We start from the raw sequence: 15,275 nt of genomic DNA, 5'->3' as shown, positions 1-15,275 counted from the left end.
TGTGTGTCTGTGTGTGTGTGTGTGTGTGTGTGTGTATGTGTGGTGTGCATACTCATCTGCAGTCTGTGGTTTGGTATGGTTTGGCGGGTGTGGGAAAGTGTGGTTAGAGCTATACTCACACAAATAGCGGTTTTCAGTGTGAGCAGACAGTGAAATTCTCATTTTAAGACAACAACACAGTGTGTACCTCGAGGCTCGCCAGTGGCCAAACCGCACAATGTTTAAATCATTTTGGCTTAATTGCTTTTTAACAAGGCTCCCTACTGTGTTGACATTATACATTAACACTGTGGGTGCTGAAAGCTCGCAGTCTGACAAGTCTGGCCCCGTACAGCAAAGTCTGACTCAGAATAACACATGGGAGGGTTTGGTTGAAAAGGAAGAAAAAAAAAAAACAACAACAAAAAAAAATTCCATCATGTGATGATTGGAAATCAAAAGCAATAAGCAGAAAACCAAATCTTAAAAAGATGTTAAGTTCACACCGCATCAAATCAAACTTACCCTTTCATAACAGTGGCTTCATCACCTGGAAAAAATATTTGCACTGTCTATCACAGATTTAGCTCTCATTGCTGACTTCAGCTGCTGCTAGGTATATGCTGTGATATGACCTGACCTTGTAGCTGGTGATACAGCGGTGCCTGATACATGGTACAAACACAGGACTACCAGTCATAAACCCCTTCATTAGGAGAGCCAGACAGTGTGGAGCATGTATTTTACTACACACCCAACATTTCGGATAGAATATAACCTTTGGGCGGGATGTCGTAGGACACTGTGTGTATGTGTGTGTGCGCGCCTGTGTGTTTGTGTGGACGACCTGTCTGTCAGCTAAACCTTACTTTGGGTTTTGAGTACATTTCCAAAATAACAATGTGCAGCATAGAAATTATAAAGCACTTTAGATGTACAATATATAGTTATGGAAACCTAAAAACCTCCGAGATGACTTCTAAAATGGCATTAAGTCTGATGGCACACGCGTTACACACATGCTGGATGATGAAGGTAAAGAAATGTCAAAACAAAACACTTGGACACATCCTAATATCCTCAAATTAGTTTGAAAGCAGGTCCCCAGATAGCCCCGTCTGTGGTCATTGGGTGCCTATTTTGGAGAGGCACAGTCTTAAATAGCTGCAGGAAATGAGGAGATGATGATGGACTTGAATCTACCCTCTGCCTTAGTGTTACTCTCTTAAAATAGGAGTGATCTGTTGTCCTCTGCAGGCCAGCTGAAAGGAAAAATCATAATGAATGAAATGTGACCAAATTAAGGCCGGGACAGCATCACGATTTTAATGTAAAGCAGGGTCATCGTGGTCATATTTATCCATAGGGAAAGAATCTCTATTAACTAACTTCATTTATAATGGAGTGATATCTAATAGTCTGAATTCAAACAGACTGGCAACAAGAAAATGAAAAACTCCTGACATATGATTTATTTCAATTAACACTTCATTACAATTAATTTCATGTTTTTTTAAGTGTCATGCCAAGAGCTTCATCAGCATTATTGAGGCTACAGTGAATCCTCACTGAGAGTAGCAAGATATGTATATTTATATATATGCATATCTATACTTTTAATGTATTATTTTCAATTCATCCTGCCAGTACCATTTCCCCATTAGTCATTCTCATCAACTCCTGACCAAGCAGGCAGCTGACAGGCCACAGCCGTGAGTTTCAGGCGCCATCTTGTGGCTCTGAGTGTACAACATCTGTATTCACGTGAGGCTGCAAATGCAACATGAATCTATGAAAGGCTTTCATAGCATTCAGGGCACGTTCGAGACAAACATCAGAGGATTCTATTTAATTTTGTTTGTGTGTGTGTTTTTTTTTTTCCCAGTTAAATTTTTGATCTGATAAACAAAAATAAAAATAAAAATAACCTAAATGAATGGCCAGTGCAGCAGCTAATGCTTTTCCCTGAGATGCATCATTGAGTAAATAGGTGGAGTAATGGAAGTGGTAGCAAATGAATGATTTATGTAACAATGACTAATGCGTCTGGAAGCAAATGGCGCAGCATTTGCGTGTCATCATAATATTTATTATCGCCTCTCTGATCCCCCCTCCCCACTTCCATGAAGTGAAAATTAAATGTGTAAAAAGTTTCTGTTTGAATCAGAAAAGGGATACCAAGTGACAGAAAGATAACCAATATTTCACAACTGACATTTAATAATATAGAGTCACACTTCAAAGGGAGCAAAGGCAAAGAATATACTAGTGGATCTTTGGAAATGTTGGCGCTGCCAATGCTGGCGGGGCGGGCAAAAAAAGAAAGAAAAAGACATCATACGATAAAAGGCCTGCATGGGAATAAATTGCAAGGAGTGATTTAATGCATTTTTGCTGCAAAAACCTTGTTCCTTTAACGAAATGCTCATGATGTTCTTGCTGACCATTTATCATTTCGCAGGGTGTCTCTCTGTGGAATTAACAGTTTTCTTCCACAGGGTCATGTAAGGATTTCTAAAGTTATTCTCAGCTGGCTTCTCCCTCTATCTCTCTGATCAGAGTTTCGACTCCGCCAAACTCCCAAGGAAATCTCATTAGTAAGCAGTGATGTGCTGAAAAGTGAAGAAGCCGGGTTAAGTGTGATCTTAACAGGTGGCTGAGCTGCGGGGCAAAGCTGAAAAGGTGAGAGCCAAATTGATCGCCGGTGAAATGAGCGCCATCAAGAGAATTCACAGAATGTTTATGAATTGGACTTAAGTATGGTTAATCAACTTAAATCCGATAGGGCACCTTTGATGGAATCGATCAGGAATCGATCAGGAAAGGGTAGAGCACGGCAGAATCACTTGTCTGCAGGCGCAGTAAGCGTAGACAGGACTTACCTGTGCTCCTGCGCTCAATAATCACAAGTATTCAAACATTAACAAAGCCTTTTGTATTCATCACCAGATGCTGACCAGAGTGGGTATGTTTTTTTTTTGTTTTTTTTTGGTCATTTTAACATATTCTCAAAAATTCACTGGAAAATCATAATTGATACAATTTACGTAGACATGAAAAGGCAAAGTCTCTAGGAATAAAAGTAATGATGATGATCAACAAACAAAACAGATTGACACTCTCCAGTTAGCTCTTTTGTCTGTCTGAATAGGAACTAAATGTGCACAAGTGTTTCCAAACAACACACCTCACCTCTCAACATCAGTAGGGGATGTGATGCAGATGAAACCTTATGCCTTCTTGTGTGGTTCGGCTTAAAAAAAAAAAAAAAAAAAAAAAGGGAATAAGTGTAAAAGAGATTAGAGCTGTGGTTTTCCAGTTTGTTTGGCTGGAGATTTCTTGTGTAATGATGCAAGCACTCATTATGTGTCTGACATCCACTGACTGTTAGCAGTTAAAGAGTGATCCGTACAGAACGTCTGTCTGCCCAACAGCTTATTATTTTACACTACAGAGGAACTTCAGAGCAGATCTTGTATTGTACATGTGTGGGCAACAACATCTTGGACTCAGGAAACAAATGCACTTCTTGTTTACCTACAAAAAAACAAAACAAACAAACAAAAAAAAAAAACATAATTAAACTTAAGCTTGTTAACAAAAAGCCCTTCCCCTCACTGCTTTGCTGTTTATCAAAGAAATGACCCCTTGGACCAGATGGTGCATGTTGAGTGTCAACAATAATGCACAGAAAACTCTAATGTGGCTCCACAGTAATAACCAACCCGCCCCAGCCTCCTGCAGCATTTAACTGTTCTCGTCTGTCTCTGCTTGCTGCAGGGCTGACCTCGCTTAATGAATAAAAAGTCAGAGTTCATTGAATAACAAAAATAATAACACGCTGGATGCGTGGAACGAGCTGTAATTTCTCCACCAGCTCTGCTGTGCGCTCATGTAACACACTGCCTCTGTATTTTGGGGGCTTGGGGTATAAAATATATGGTAATATGATTTTTTTTTTCTTTTCCATGCTTCTTTGTTTTCAATTTTATTGGTATCCTGAGCTGATTTTCAAGAGTAAAGAAACGAGACCTCTAATTTTATGACTTAAGTGGTTGAAATGGATAATTTTATTTAGAGTTTGATTTTGGAGGAAACAAAGTCTTGCCCTTCAGGTCTGAGCATGCACTAAGCAGTGGTGACGGATAGGTATTATGAGGAGTTTCCTCCTGCCTCCGTTGGGGATTTGTGATAATCTCCTTTAGAATGAGTCATGGGTAGATTACCATATTGCCTGCTGTAGGCCAGGATATCCTATATAGGCTATGCTAATAGGTGAAACTCAGGAGGCTTGCCACAGAAGTTGGAATGAGATCAGTCCTCACTGTTACCTGGCAAACACATTCCAGAGCAAGTGGAAATGGAATTAATGTAATAGCCACTCCTCCTGTCCACAAAGAAAACCAAATCTGCATGCTTGTGCTATGGCTTCAGCTATCAAACATCTCACACAATTTATGACATACAATATTTACATGTGATAAAAGTCTGGATGTTGTATTTGGCTTCCTTTGCCTCACTCACTCAGGAGTCCAGCAAACATGAACGTATAAATCAAACAGTGTTATTACTAGTGTGTCTACTCTGTGCATGATATTTCAAAGGTCAGTTAATAATAGAAGATGTGCTCTTTATAATAGTACAACAACTAGCTGTTTGACCCTTACGCAACCCGAAGCAGAGGTCTACACAGGAAGACGAAAAATGTTATGTTCTTACAGTTCCAGTGGGGGGTGGGGGTCATTATTCCACGGGGTTATTACACATCAACATACTGACGCTTGTATATTCGAGGAAAGAAAAATTCTGTTGAGCTCCGTATTTTACATGCACTAAGAATATTTGATTCAAATGTGATCTAATATTGATGCACTTCTGTGAAGTTTCTCCCACTTCTTTTTCCTGTCAAATGTGTGTTAGCATATCAGGAGCTGTGTGGCTCTGTCTGTTGCAGTGATACTACATCCTCAGCAAGCCAATGAATTTGCTCCCTGTTAAGAGAGATGTCGGGCGCATTTGAATGAATGCATGGGCTTGCTGAACTGATTATACTAAGGGTCAGAAACAAGGCCTCGAAAGGCCAATTAGAATAACCAAGCTGCCACAAGTTAGCATAGAGAAAGAGCACGACCCTTTACCTTTGTTTGGTGCAAACATAGCGCTAATGTCTTTGCAGTGCATGAATAATCACCCTCCATAAAACCTTTAGAGACTTATGAATCTCTGTGATGCACAGCAGTATTTCTGTGGCATAATTTAAATCCATTGGTCTATTACAGGATAACTGTTGCAGGAAATGATCTCACAAGAACAAAAAGGATGTTTAAACACATTTAAACACCAAATTCAAGACGATCTGACATATTGGGACAGAAATGCTGTTTGCGATCTACTCATGAAACTGAATTTTACACATCAGAATTACCGAGACGTTTCTAATAACAATGATGCTTATTTGCATCGTGCTTATAAAATCTCATTATCTAAAAAAAAAAAAAAAAAAAAAAAGCTTCTTGCTTCCATCCGTCATAGTTCTGTGACGAATGGAAATGTTCAGTAGAAATACTTCCATTATTCATTTAGTCAGATTTAATCCAATTCATCCGGAGAGTATTCCACAGAGATTGGCGGAGTTTGTCCTTGAGGGCATGAACACATTTAACCTCTACTGCTAATAGTTTTTTTTTTTCATCTTGGGGAAAAAAAAATTTATATTTTGTAACACATTTTCATTTTGAGGCATCATAAGAAAGAACAGACAAAACTTTGTGAGAGAATTGCAAGAAACAGTCTGTGACATGGTGCAGTGCTACTCTCTTGTCAGAAGTGGTCGTTCGTGATAGTGCTGAACTGGTGGCTCTGAGACGGTAAACACTTTTGCACGCAGATCCAAAAATTAATCGACATGTTTGGGAGTAAAGTAAAAAATAAAAGACAGTTGACAAATAAAACAGTCTGATCTTTTTATTCCCATTTACTGTCTACCCCCCCCCCCAATCAGCGCAACATATTGGTTTGTTTTGTTCTGTCAGGAAACCAGGCTTTTTTTGGTGGCAACAAGGTTCCCTCCTGACCTATTTTCTGAGCAGCTTCTCAAGCTGCTTCACTTTGGCATTCAGCCCCGGCTCTTTTGTGAACTTCAGCCATCAAAGGACTCTGTGTAGTTGATTGGCATTCTCATGATTTCATTGACTGCAGGACACTTTTTGTAAATGTCACTCCGGATGTGTCAGATTCGTCAATCTCTGATATACCAAGAAACATGTGCCAGAGATTTTCAATGTGTTTTGCCTTTTTTTTTTTTTTTTTGGTTACAATCACTGCCATCTTTGAGTGCGCTTTTCTTTTCCCCTTTTTCTTGTTTGCAGGTTGTGTTGACAGGTGAGAAAGTGCGCTCAAGAAGACTGTCAGTTTCTCAGACTTCCCAGCACACTTCCCACTGCGTTTTAGAGATACAGTAGCTATCCACATCCCCATGTTTCGTGACCTGTCATTGCTTTTCTCTAAAGTGAAAGCCCACTGCATGGAGGAGGCCTCATTCTGACAGACCCCTCTCTGCAGACATTGTATTTCTATGAGCTTACTGTTGAGTTACCTTCATTTACCTTCCGTCACTGTTGTAACATTTTGGAAGTGCATATTTATAACCCCAAATATTCCTCACATTTTCATAAAAAAAAAACAAAAAACAAAACAGCACATCAATGTCAAAGCTGCAAGCTGTAATTATTATCTACATTGCATTGGTTGACAGAAGAAACTTGCAGAAATAGACAAACCTTGTAATTATGCTTCATAAAACACATTAAAATAGGGCAGAGCTTTATTGTTGAATGTAATACATTTTTTGGTATGTTCCGTTTCCCCACGTATGGAGTCCTGATGTATCAGTTAATAAATTAGCATGAACAGAGTGAATCTGTGTCACGTAAAGGGGTTGAAAATACCACATTCTGTAGGTACAAATGTCCATATAAAAACACTATGATCACACTGTCATAATTCACTGTTGGAATACAATGATGACAGTCATGTGGGTAATATGTTTTTAATGTTATATGTTAGATTCATCATCTCTGTTAGATACAAAATAGACAAAAATAATTTGATATATTTTTCCAGAAATTTTCAAAAACATTTCGAAGTGATCACATAACATAAAATAATCAATGACAATCTTGATTTTTCTCAATTAAAATTCTATTAGCAAAATAGTTTTTTTTTTTTTTTAGTTCATAATAGACTATATAATCACAATTTCCTCATATGTTCACTATGATTTCTCTGTAAATGTCTTGAGTACTGTAGTGAAATTAATGACAATCTCTTTGTGATCTACTTCTGGTAAAAAAAAGCCCAAAAAACTACACAAACAGACACAAAAGAAAGGAAAACATGGAATTACTCAACAAAAGAGGCCGGGCATATATATATATATATATATATATATATATATATAGCCAAGTGCAGTTCACTTTTATTGGAGGCACTCATTACCTTGCAGCTCCATGTTCCCTTCTCTAATAGCCCTGTCAGTGAATGCTTGGTACAAATAAGCTTTAACATATTCTGGTTAAATAAGAACTTACTGTAAGTGCAATGGCTGGTGGTGGACAGTGATCGGAATTCATCCATTTGAGGCACACAATAATTATTTTTTTGAAATAATCTTTTTCTAAACAAAATCAACATGATAAAGATAGGAAAAACAACAAAGAGGAAGTTTGTCTTCAGCGTTTCCAGTCAGAGTTTCGTCATTGGTATGTGCAGACTGTTCCAGGGTCCCATCCATAACTCGTCCTCGTCTGATAATGCGTGGTCACTGTGGGACTCCCCTGTCTCCCTACTGTTCTTATCATTGTCAACAGAAGTCTCTTGTTCATTGCTGACACACGGGCCAATACTGTTTCTGTCAATCAAGGCCTTGGCAATACTGCTTTTGGACCCGAAACCTTTAAGATCTGTGATGGTGGATCCCAGGGAACCACTGGAGGACCGAGTGATGAGGTTGACATCCATGTTGGGGGGAACACATGTGCGTGTTCCATTTTCTGTCTCGTTTTCTGAACCCTCAATGCTAATAACGGGAGGGGGTTCTTCGTGAGTAACGCCTAACTTGTCTAGTTTTTTAAAATGCTTACCTAGACGGCACGGAGAGCCCAACTTCAGGTTGTTCGGATGTAACAGCCTCCTAGTTCGAACGATAGTGCCATTTTGTGCGAGGTAGATGCTGCCGTTGATGCTGCTGTGGCTGTTGGGGACTCGGTTCCGCTGGCTCTCTGTGGTGCTTTCATCTCCCGTGGAGCTGGCCTCATTCTCCCGATCTAGCACCAGCTTAATCCGTTTCTTTCTCCCAGGCTGAGGAGGAGGCAAGAATTCAGGGTAAATATATTTTTCCCAGAGGCTGCAATGTGCACCAGTTTCTCCAAAAAAAAAAAAAAAAAAAAAAAAAAAAAAAAAAAAAAACTAAACTGCAAATAGATGGGTAGTCTAACTACTGAGATCACAGCTTTGGCATTCAAGTTCTGCGCTGATATTATGATAAAATTCTAATAAAAAAAAGCTTTTTTCCTCAAAGCTGCTTAGTGCAAACAGGCAAAACGCTGCTACTGCAGTGTTGCAAACTTTCAATGCACTGTTTAACAACAAACTTAAATCTCCAGGAAATAAGGACAAACCAAGTATCTGCAGATCTGTGTGAAATCTGAATTATTCAATGGAAAGCAGCCACACTTCAGAAAGTTACAGCGATCCTTCTGAAAAGTATTCATTTCAAAATCAGACGGAAACATTCAAGTCAGAGCTGATAGAACAGCAACATGCAAAATTTCACAGCAGAAACAAGCAAAGGCATAAAAACTCACACAGGAAACTTCAAAGAGAAGAGTGAGTCAAAGATGTAAGAAAAGGAGTAAAATTCTCATATTTTGTGACAGAAAATCATCAAAGTTTTTCCCTTGCTCAGGGGAAATAAGAAAAAAGTGAATGCTTGAAACACTCAGTAGTGGCAAGTGATATTTCTTCACTCCCATGCAAGGGTAATTGATTTTATTCACTCTTACTTCACAGCGAACAATATATCTCCTCTAGAAGGCAGTTGAGTTTCCTTCAGACTCTGAATCAGCATCTGACGTCGTCTCTGTTTTTACCGAGTCCTGTGACACACTGCTGGCCTCTGATCCAGAGCCACTGGCTGAAGATTTGTCCGAGGAGATTGCGTCCTCATCCACCTCTGTGATAGGGGACAGTCCTCCGTACGTCTCTACTGAGGTGCCATCGATGCTTCTGATTTCTGAGCCGTATGGGGGGCCGCTGTAAGGGGCTGAGGGCCCTGGGTCTCCAGATGCCACACTGGATGTCTTCGACGATGCTTCTGATGCGTCGCTGGTCTCGCCGCTTGAGTCTTTGCTCTCATCAGCTGTCTCAGATTCTTCCTCGTCCTCTTCTTCACTCTCTTCTGTGATTGTATCCTCAGATCTGTGGCTCACCGCGGACTTTCGGGATCGCTGGCTGCCGCTGGTGGAGCGGGAACCAGATGAACTCTCGTGGCTGCTCAGGGAGCTCTGATCAGTCATCTGACTGACAGAAGAACCCGACCCAGACCCGGATGTTCTCCTCTGGGTCGACCCACGAGACAAGGATCCTTCGCTGCCTAACTCTGCCTCACTGGCTGTTCCTGTCCCTGACTCGGCCTCGCTGAGCTCTTCACTGGACTTCTCTGATGTCGTGGCACTTCTTGAGGATCTGCTCCTCTGTGATGATTTAACACTTGAGACTGATGAAGATTCAGCGCTGCTAGCGCTACCGCTGCCACTCTCACTTCCTCTGCTACCACTCCCAGAGCCAGAGCCAGAGACAGAGCCACTTTCAGTCCCAGTGCCACTCTTGCCTGAAGCACTGCTGCTCTTGCTGGCCTCAGTAGCCGATGATCTCATGGAAGAACGGGCAGAAGAGCCACTTTGTGCAGTGCTTCCTGAAGCTTCTCCTACTTCAGACTCTTCATCAGAGTCTTTTTCTGTTCCTGAACCCTTTTCTGTGCTTGTTTCCTTCTCTGTTGCCGTACCAGACCCTGATTCAGTTTCTTTCTCTGTAGCTGAGGACTCCTCTGACTCGGACTCTTTTTCAGTACCAGATTCCTTCTCAGTTTCTTCTCCAGATTTGGACTTGCTCTCCTCATCAGAATCCTCCAGTTCTTCATCAGGCTCTTCCTCTGAGTCCACAGTGCTTTCGTTTGCATCATCCCGGTCTAAATCTACTTTCAGATAATCTCTGTCAACACTGCTTTTCTCTGAAGACTCCTCATCTGAGCCTTTCTCCTTACTGCTTCCACTTGCCTCTGCCTCTGGCTCACTTTCTGTCACACTAATAGACACTTTGGACTTCCTTTCATCCTCACTGGCTACTTGTGAGGCTTCTTCGTCTCTCTCACTCTCTGTGACTGAGCTACGACTCATGCTACTCTGTGACTTTCTCCGGCCCTGCAGCTTGCTGCCCAAGTTGATTTTCTTAAAAACTTTGCCAAGCTGGCTGCGGGTATCAGACTTGCTGTCGATTGGTCCCGTCGGCGCGGGTCCGTCAGTCAGACTCTCCTGGCTGTCAATACGGCGGGCTGACATCAGTTTGGCGTAATCCTTGTCCTTCTTCCCAGCGCCAAACATCTTGAACATTCTGGCTTTCTTCCATGGAGATGGGCCAGAGGGACGAGCGTCAGATGGCTGTACTCCTCCCTTGCTGGCTGCGAGGAGTTTGCTGAGTTTCATGACAGACTTCAGTTTCCTGGCAGCCTTCGAAGGCTCACCATCGGCTGCTGGCTCAGCTTGTTCGATTTCATCCTCTGGCGGCACATCACTAAATGCAACCTTCTTGGACAAACCTCTACCCCGCATGCCACCACGACCCCTGCCTCTGCCTCGACCACGGCCCTACGACAGTCATATTTAATTCAGCAAAATTTTGTAATGATACAGCCACAATATTAAAATGCCACGTTGGGTTGATACTCCTGTTTCAATAACACACTGGACGCGTAACCTATTGAGAAAATATTGTCACTCCAAGGAAAGATAATACCTCATGGCCATGTGGACTGTAGAAATACCCATCATCCTCCACGATCACCTCCCCATATTCATCATACACGGGAGATATCAGCCTCCTACGGCTGCCGAACTGAGGCAGGTCATACCTAAAAAAAAAAAAAACCAACAACAAAAAGAACTGCAGAATTATTGTTGTGACTATCTGGCAATAACTTTAATAATAACCTGTTATTATTCAACACGATGACATTTCAGAGTCAGCATGATGCCATAACACCAACTATCAAGCTAGGAGCCAAGAATCACAGTAGAGCCAACACACTCCTGAGTTTGAAGAGTTATTAAAGTGAAAAATTAAAATATTTTTATACTGCTTCATTTTGGCATAACCCTTTACAAAGTAGTAAGTGGACTTAAATATGTATGTATGTATGCCTGTATGTATGCCTGTGTGTAGGAAAATGGTCACTGAACTGTTGAAGAAACGTAGTTTCAAAGGAGAGGTCTGTTTTACACCGAGAGCGCAGAGAAAATACTCACACTACAGCGTGGGCATGTTTTTAAGTGGTTTAAATCACTTTTTTGCTGCCCTTGTAGCTTGCATCACATAACTCAGCTTGTGTGCTGGCGCTCCAGGCTGCTGTTGTGAACTGACAGTGCACTGATCCGAAACTATTGCAGGTAATATACCGACTACAGATCAGTGCCTCACACAACCCCATGCCAAAAAACCCCCCAACTATCACTTTAGTGTCACATGTCATATGATACCTTGAAGGCAATTTATATTTGTAATTGTTGTTCTCCTTCTGAAAAAGTTTTCAGAAGATCTTCTCACCTTCCTCTCTTCATTTTGACTGGCGCCTTTAATGGCTGGTATTTGACTGCCGTAGATTTGGCATTCTTTCATAAAAAAAAGGGAGTAATTACTGTAATGTTTTGCTTTTTGGTGGTTGTGCCAACGTATGTTTCTTTTGTTTGTCAGAGAGGATTAATGAATTATAATAACAGCATTCAATGCTCGAAAAAATTCATGAATAAAACCAGTTGGGTATCTAATTTCCATTCTGCTGTTTTGTTTGGCAAGATGAATTTATCTTTCACTCACTTGTCATTAGATTAAAAGTTCAGGGAAAGAGACAAGATTTAATCACACTGAGTTTTCATTTCAAAGCTGATTGTTGAGTATACACAAAGTGACTTAAAGAAGTATGGACGAAAACTTTTGAACATTGAAATCATTTTTGAAAATACTGCCTTCCATCTAGAAGGTTGTATAAGTGTGGTGGATAACTTTAATTGGCTCAAATCGTTATTGAACACGCAATTTATTCTTCTTACGGCACGTGCTGGACCGGTTGCCAGTCCATCGAAGGGCCAACACATGGAGACAGCTCACGCTCACACAAACACTCACACTCACACTCAGACTCAGACCTAGTGTCACCTATTAACCTCAACATGCATGTCTTTGGACGGTGGGTGGAAACCCACAAAAGCACAAGTAGAACGAACTTGTGCAGGACCCAGGCCCAGGAACTGAACCCAGGACCTTCTTATTGTGGGGCAACAGCGCCAGCCACTATACAGCCATGCTGCCTGGCAAACACCTTCTGACTGATAAACCATGGGCAAATTGTTCAAGCCCAGCATGTGCCTGAAACAAGCCAACATAAATGATCTCATTTGCTGGAGGAAGAGAGGGTAGAAATTCAGATGGTATTTAATGCTGGAGGTACAGCAAAAATACAATGCTTCCCAAGAGCCCCGGCACTGTGGGGCTGGGGAGGTAAATTCACCGTAAATAAGTTGTAAATATGTATTTTAAATAAATGGATGGCGATGACTTCCAGTCAATGGACTGCATACTCACCCTTGGTCGTAATTATAGTAGTCCTGTGTGTAGTAGTCCTGGCCCGGGTCAATACCTGACTCCATGGACAGTTCCTGCATTTAAGTAATAGAGAGAAATTACTTCAGAGCATGCTTCAGAGGGGAACACAGCAAAAGAAGAGCAGCAGCATCAGACAGGGTAAATGTACAGCAGATTGACTACGATCCCTGCGAATAAAGGAAAAGCAGTGTCTACCTCAGGTCTCAGAAGAGACGGTCTCAGCAGTTGCTGTTGCTGCCAAATATTAGTACAGAAGGATAAAGTGATGTAAGGAAGGGATGCTCAGGAGAGAAACAAACAAAGGAAGAGGTCACACTACACATTTCACATTGAAAGAAAAAGCAGGCCTTTCTTATGTTTACTGCTGAATCTGTAATACATTATGAGAAAGGTTGAAAATATTGATGAAATATTCATGGAAAGAAAGGAAGAAGAGGGAGAGCGTTAAACGCGCAAAAGAGCAAAAAAGAAATAGACGGCAACAAAAACATTTTGTGTCATGGGGGTGTTAATGTTTTACAGATTATTTTAAGGTCACAAAATGAGAAATGAATGTCGAAATTGTCAGTCTCTTTGTTTTGTCTGATTATGTTTTGCAAGATAGAAGCAAAACTCCAGAAAATAAAGGCGCTTATGTGCTATTTGACAAGAACATCGGAGAATACGACAGACTTTCAAATGAAACTTTAACTGTAATGTCAGCGTCAGAAGTGCTATCATTGGGATCTCATCTTAATCTCATTCAGTGTTTTCCATCAAGCCAGTTATAGATAAGAATAATAGGATATAAACTGCCTCAAGCTTCCTTGAGAGCGACAACATTTCTTGGCACAACAATAAGATAAAAACACATCACAACAGGAATGCTTACCTGCCTGCCATAGCCTCGTCTCCTGCGTGCCGCAGAAAGGAGAAAATAAGACAAATAATGAATATGGACTGACAGCAAAATTTCAAGTGCTTTTAAATAAATTAAATGTTAAGTATAAAGGACGAGCGAATCTACATTCTGCTGACCAGTGAGGAAATTGCAGCTTTACTTACTGTGCATTTTCATGTGTTAAATTAAAGAGTTGCAGATATTCTTCAATTTTAAAGTGGGTGCCTAAGGCCACAATGTTATCAAGCTGGTGTGGGCTGTTTTTTTATTTTTTATATATATATATATATTTTTTTCTACCCGTTATCTCTTCCAAACAGGGTGAAAAAATAAGATACAATAAATGCAAATATCAAAGAGGATGGGAAGATTGGGTGTTGAAAAAAGTTATTGTTTATACAGACGTATCTGGAGCATCTCCTTCCAGATATGAAAAGGACATTGTGATTCATGGAGGAATTACTAACTTTAACACTTAATTAAATTTGCTTTGGTTATCATGTCATAATGTGCAATTTTCTTTACACAGACAGCAATGTGTGTGGTTTTTTTTTTTTCCTAAATTGAAACAAATAAATCTTAGTTATTCCTTTCTACCAGGAAGAAGGACGGCCACGTGGAGCACCTCCTGAAGGCAACAGCAGTGGATTTGCAGCGCATTCAGTACAAGTCAAAGAGAAACAGCGAATCATGAAGCAGGCTGTCTGAGACCTCCAGGTTCACAAGCGTACAACTGTAACCTGTCTGGGCCATAAATAATGACGACTTTCACACTCAGATATATGGCCAAGCAATGATGTGAGCTTCCTCTGGAGAGCTGTAATCTGTTATTATGGGCAGAGACCAGGGGACAGGGCAGAACCATAAGGCCACACCTCCCAGGCAGAGTGGATGATGGGAGTGGGATCTGATGGATGACCTGTTGGCTTGGCTGCTGGCTGCTGCTGCTTCATACAACATCAAGAAAAATGGCTCAGTGAACAGCAGCCATAAGAAGTTTGCACAAGAGAGGGCTTAAGGGCAGATGTGTGATAAGGCGATCTTGTAGAAAAGGAGGAGGGAGAGGTGAGGCCAAAATTACAAAAATTACTTGAATAGTGAAGACACCAACATATACTGTATAACACATAACATATATATAACTATAATAGCAGGGTGGATCTCAGCACTGCAAACACATAGCTTTGTCGCAGAAACCACACACCTTTACTCTCTGCTGCTACAAATCCATTCACAAGCAAAGCCAATTCAGCTAAAGATATAATAAAGCAACATTCTGTCATATTATCATTATCAGTTGAGAAGATGAATACACCTCTTATGTCTGCAAAGCAAATAAATACATAGCTTAGCTCAGCAAGACAGGCAGAGAAAACAGGGACTAGACCTCCTATGTCCAAATGACAACAAATCAGAACCACTAAAGCTCAGCAATATAATTAATGTCTTGTTGTCTTTAATCCAGCAAACAGCAAAAGATAAC

The 15,275-nt window shown here is 40.8% G+C and overlaps 1 protein-coding gene across 4 annotated transcripts in view; it reads right to left on the bottom strand.

Annotated features, from left to right (window-relative positions):
• Positions 1 to 7,137: 7,137 nt before the first annotated feature.
• Positions 7,138 to 15,275, bottom strand: part of pcdh15a (protocadherin-related 15a) — a 177,496-nt gene continuing 169,358 nt past the window's right edge. For 3 of the 4 annotated variants that reach the window (XM_029520624.1, XM_029520625.1, XM_029520627.1), the window contains 4 exons: positions 13,784 to 13,805; positions 12,892 to 12,965; positions 11,050 to 11,164; positions 7,138 to 8,337 (listed from right to left, as the gene is read on the bottom strand). In XM_029520624.1, coding sequence (XP_029376484.1) covers positions 7,723 to 8,337; positions 11,050 to 11,164; positions 12,892 to 12,965; positions 13,784 to 13,805 — 826 coding nt within the window. In that variant the 3' untranslated portion in view covers positions 7,138 to 7,722. Of the gene's footprint in view, positions 8,338 to 11,049; positions 11,165 to 12,891; positions 12,966 to 13,107; positions 13,147 to 13,783; positions 13,806 to 15,275 lie in introns of all 4 variants that reach the window. The other variant, XM_029520626.1, reaches the window with a different exon arrangement.

This window comes from Echeneis naucrates, chromosome 15 (assembly GCF_900963305.1).
Source record: "Echeneis naucrates chromosome 15, fEcheNa1.1, whole genome shotgun sequence".
Taxonomy (NCBI): domain Eukaryota; kingdom Metazoa; phylum Chordata; class Actinopteri; order Carangiformes; family Echeneidae; genus Echeneis; species Echeneis naucrates.
Note: the sequence above shows the minus strand (reverse complement) of the source record. Positions and strands in the feature narration are given on the sequence as shown.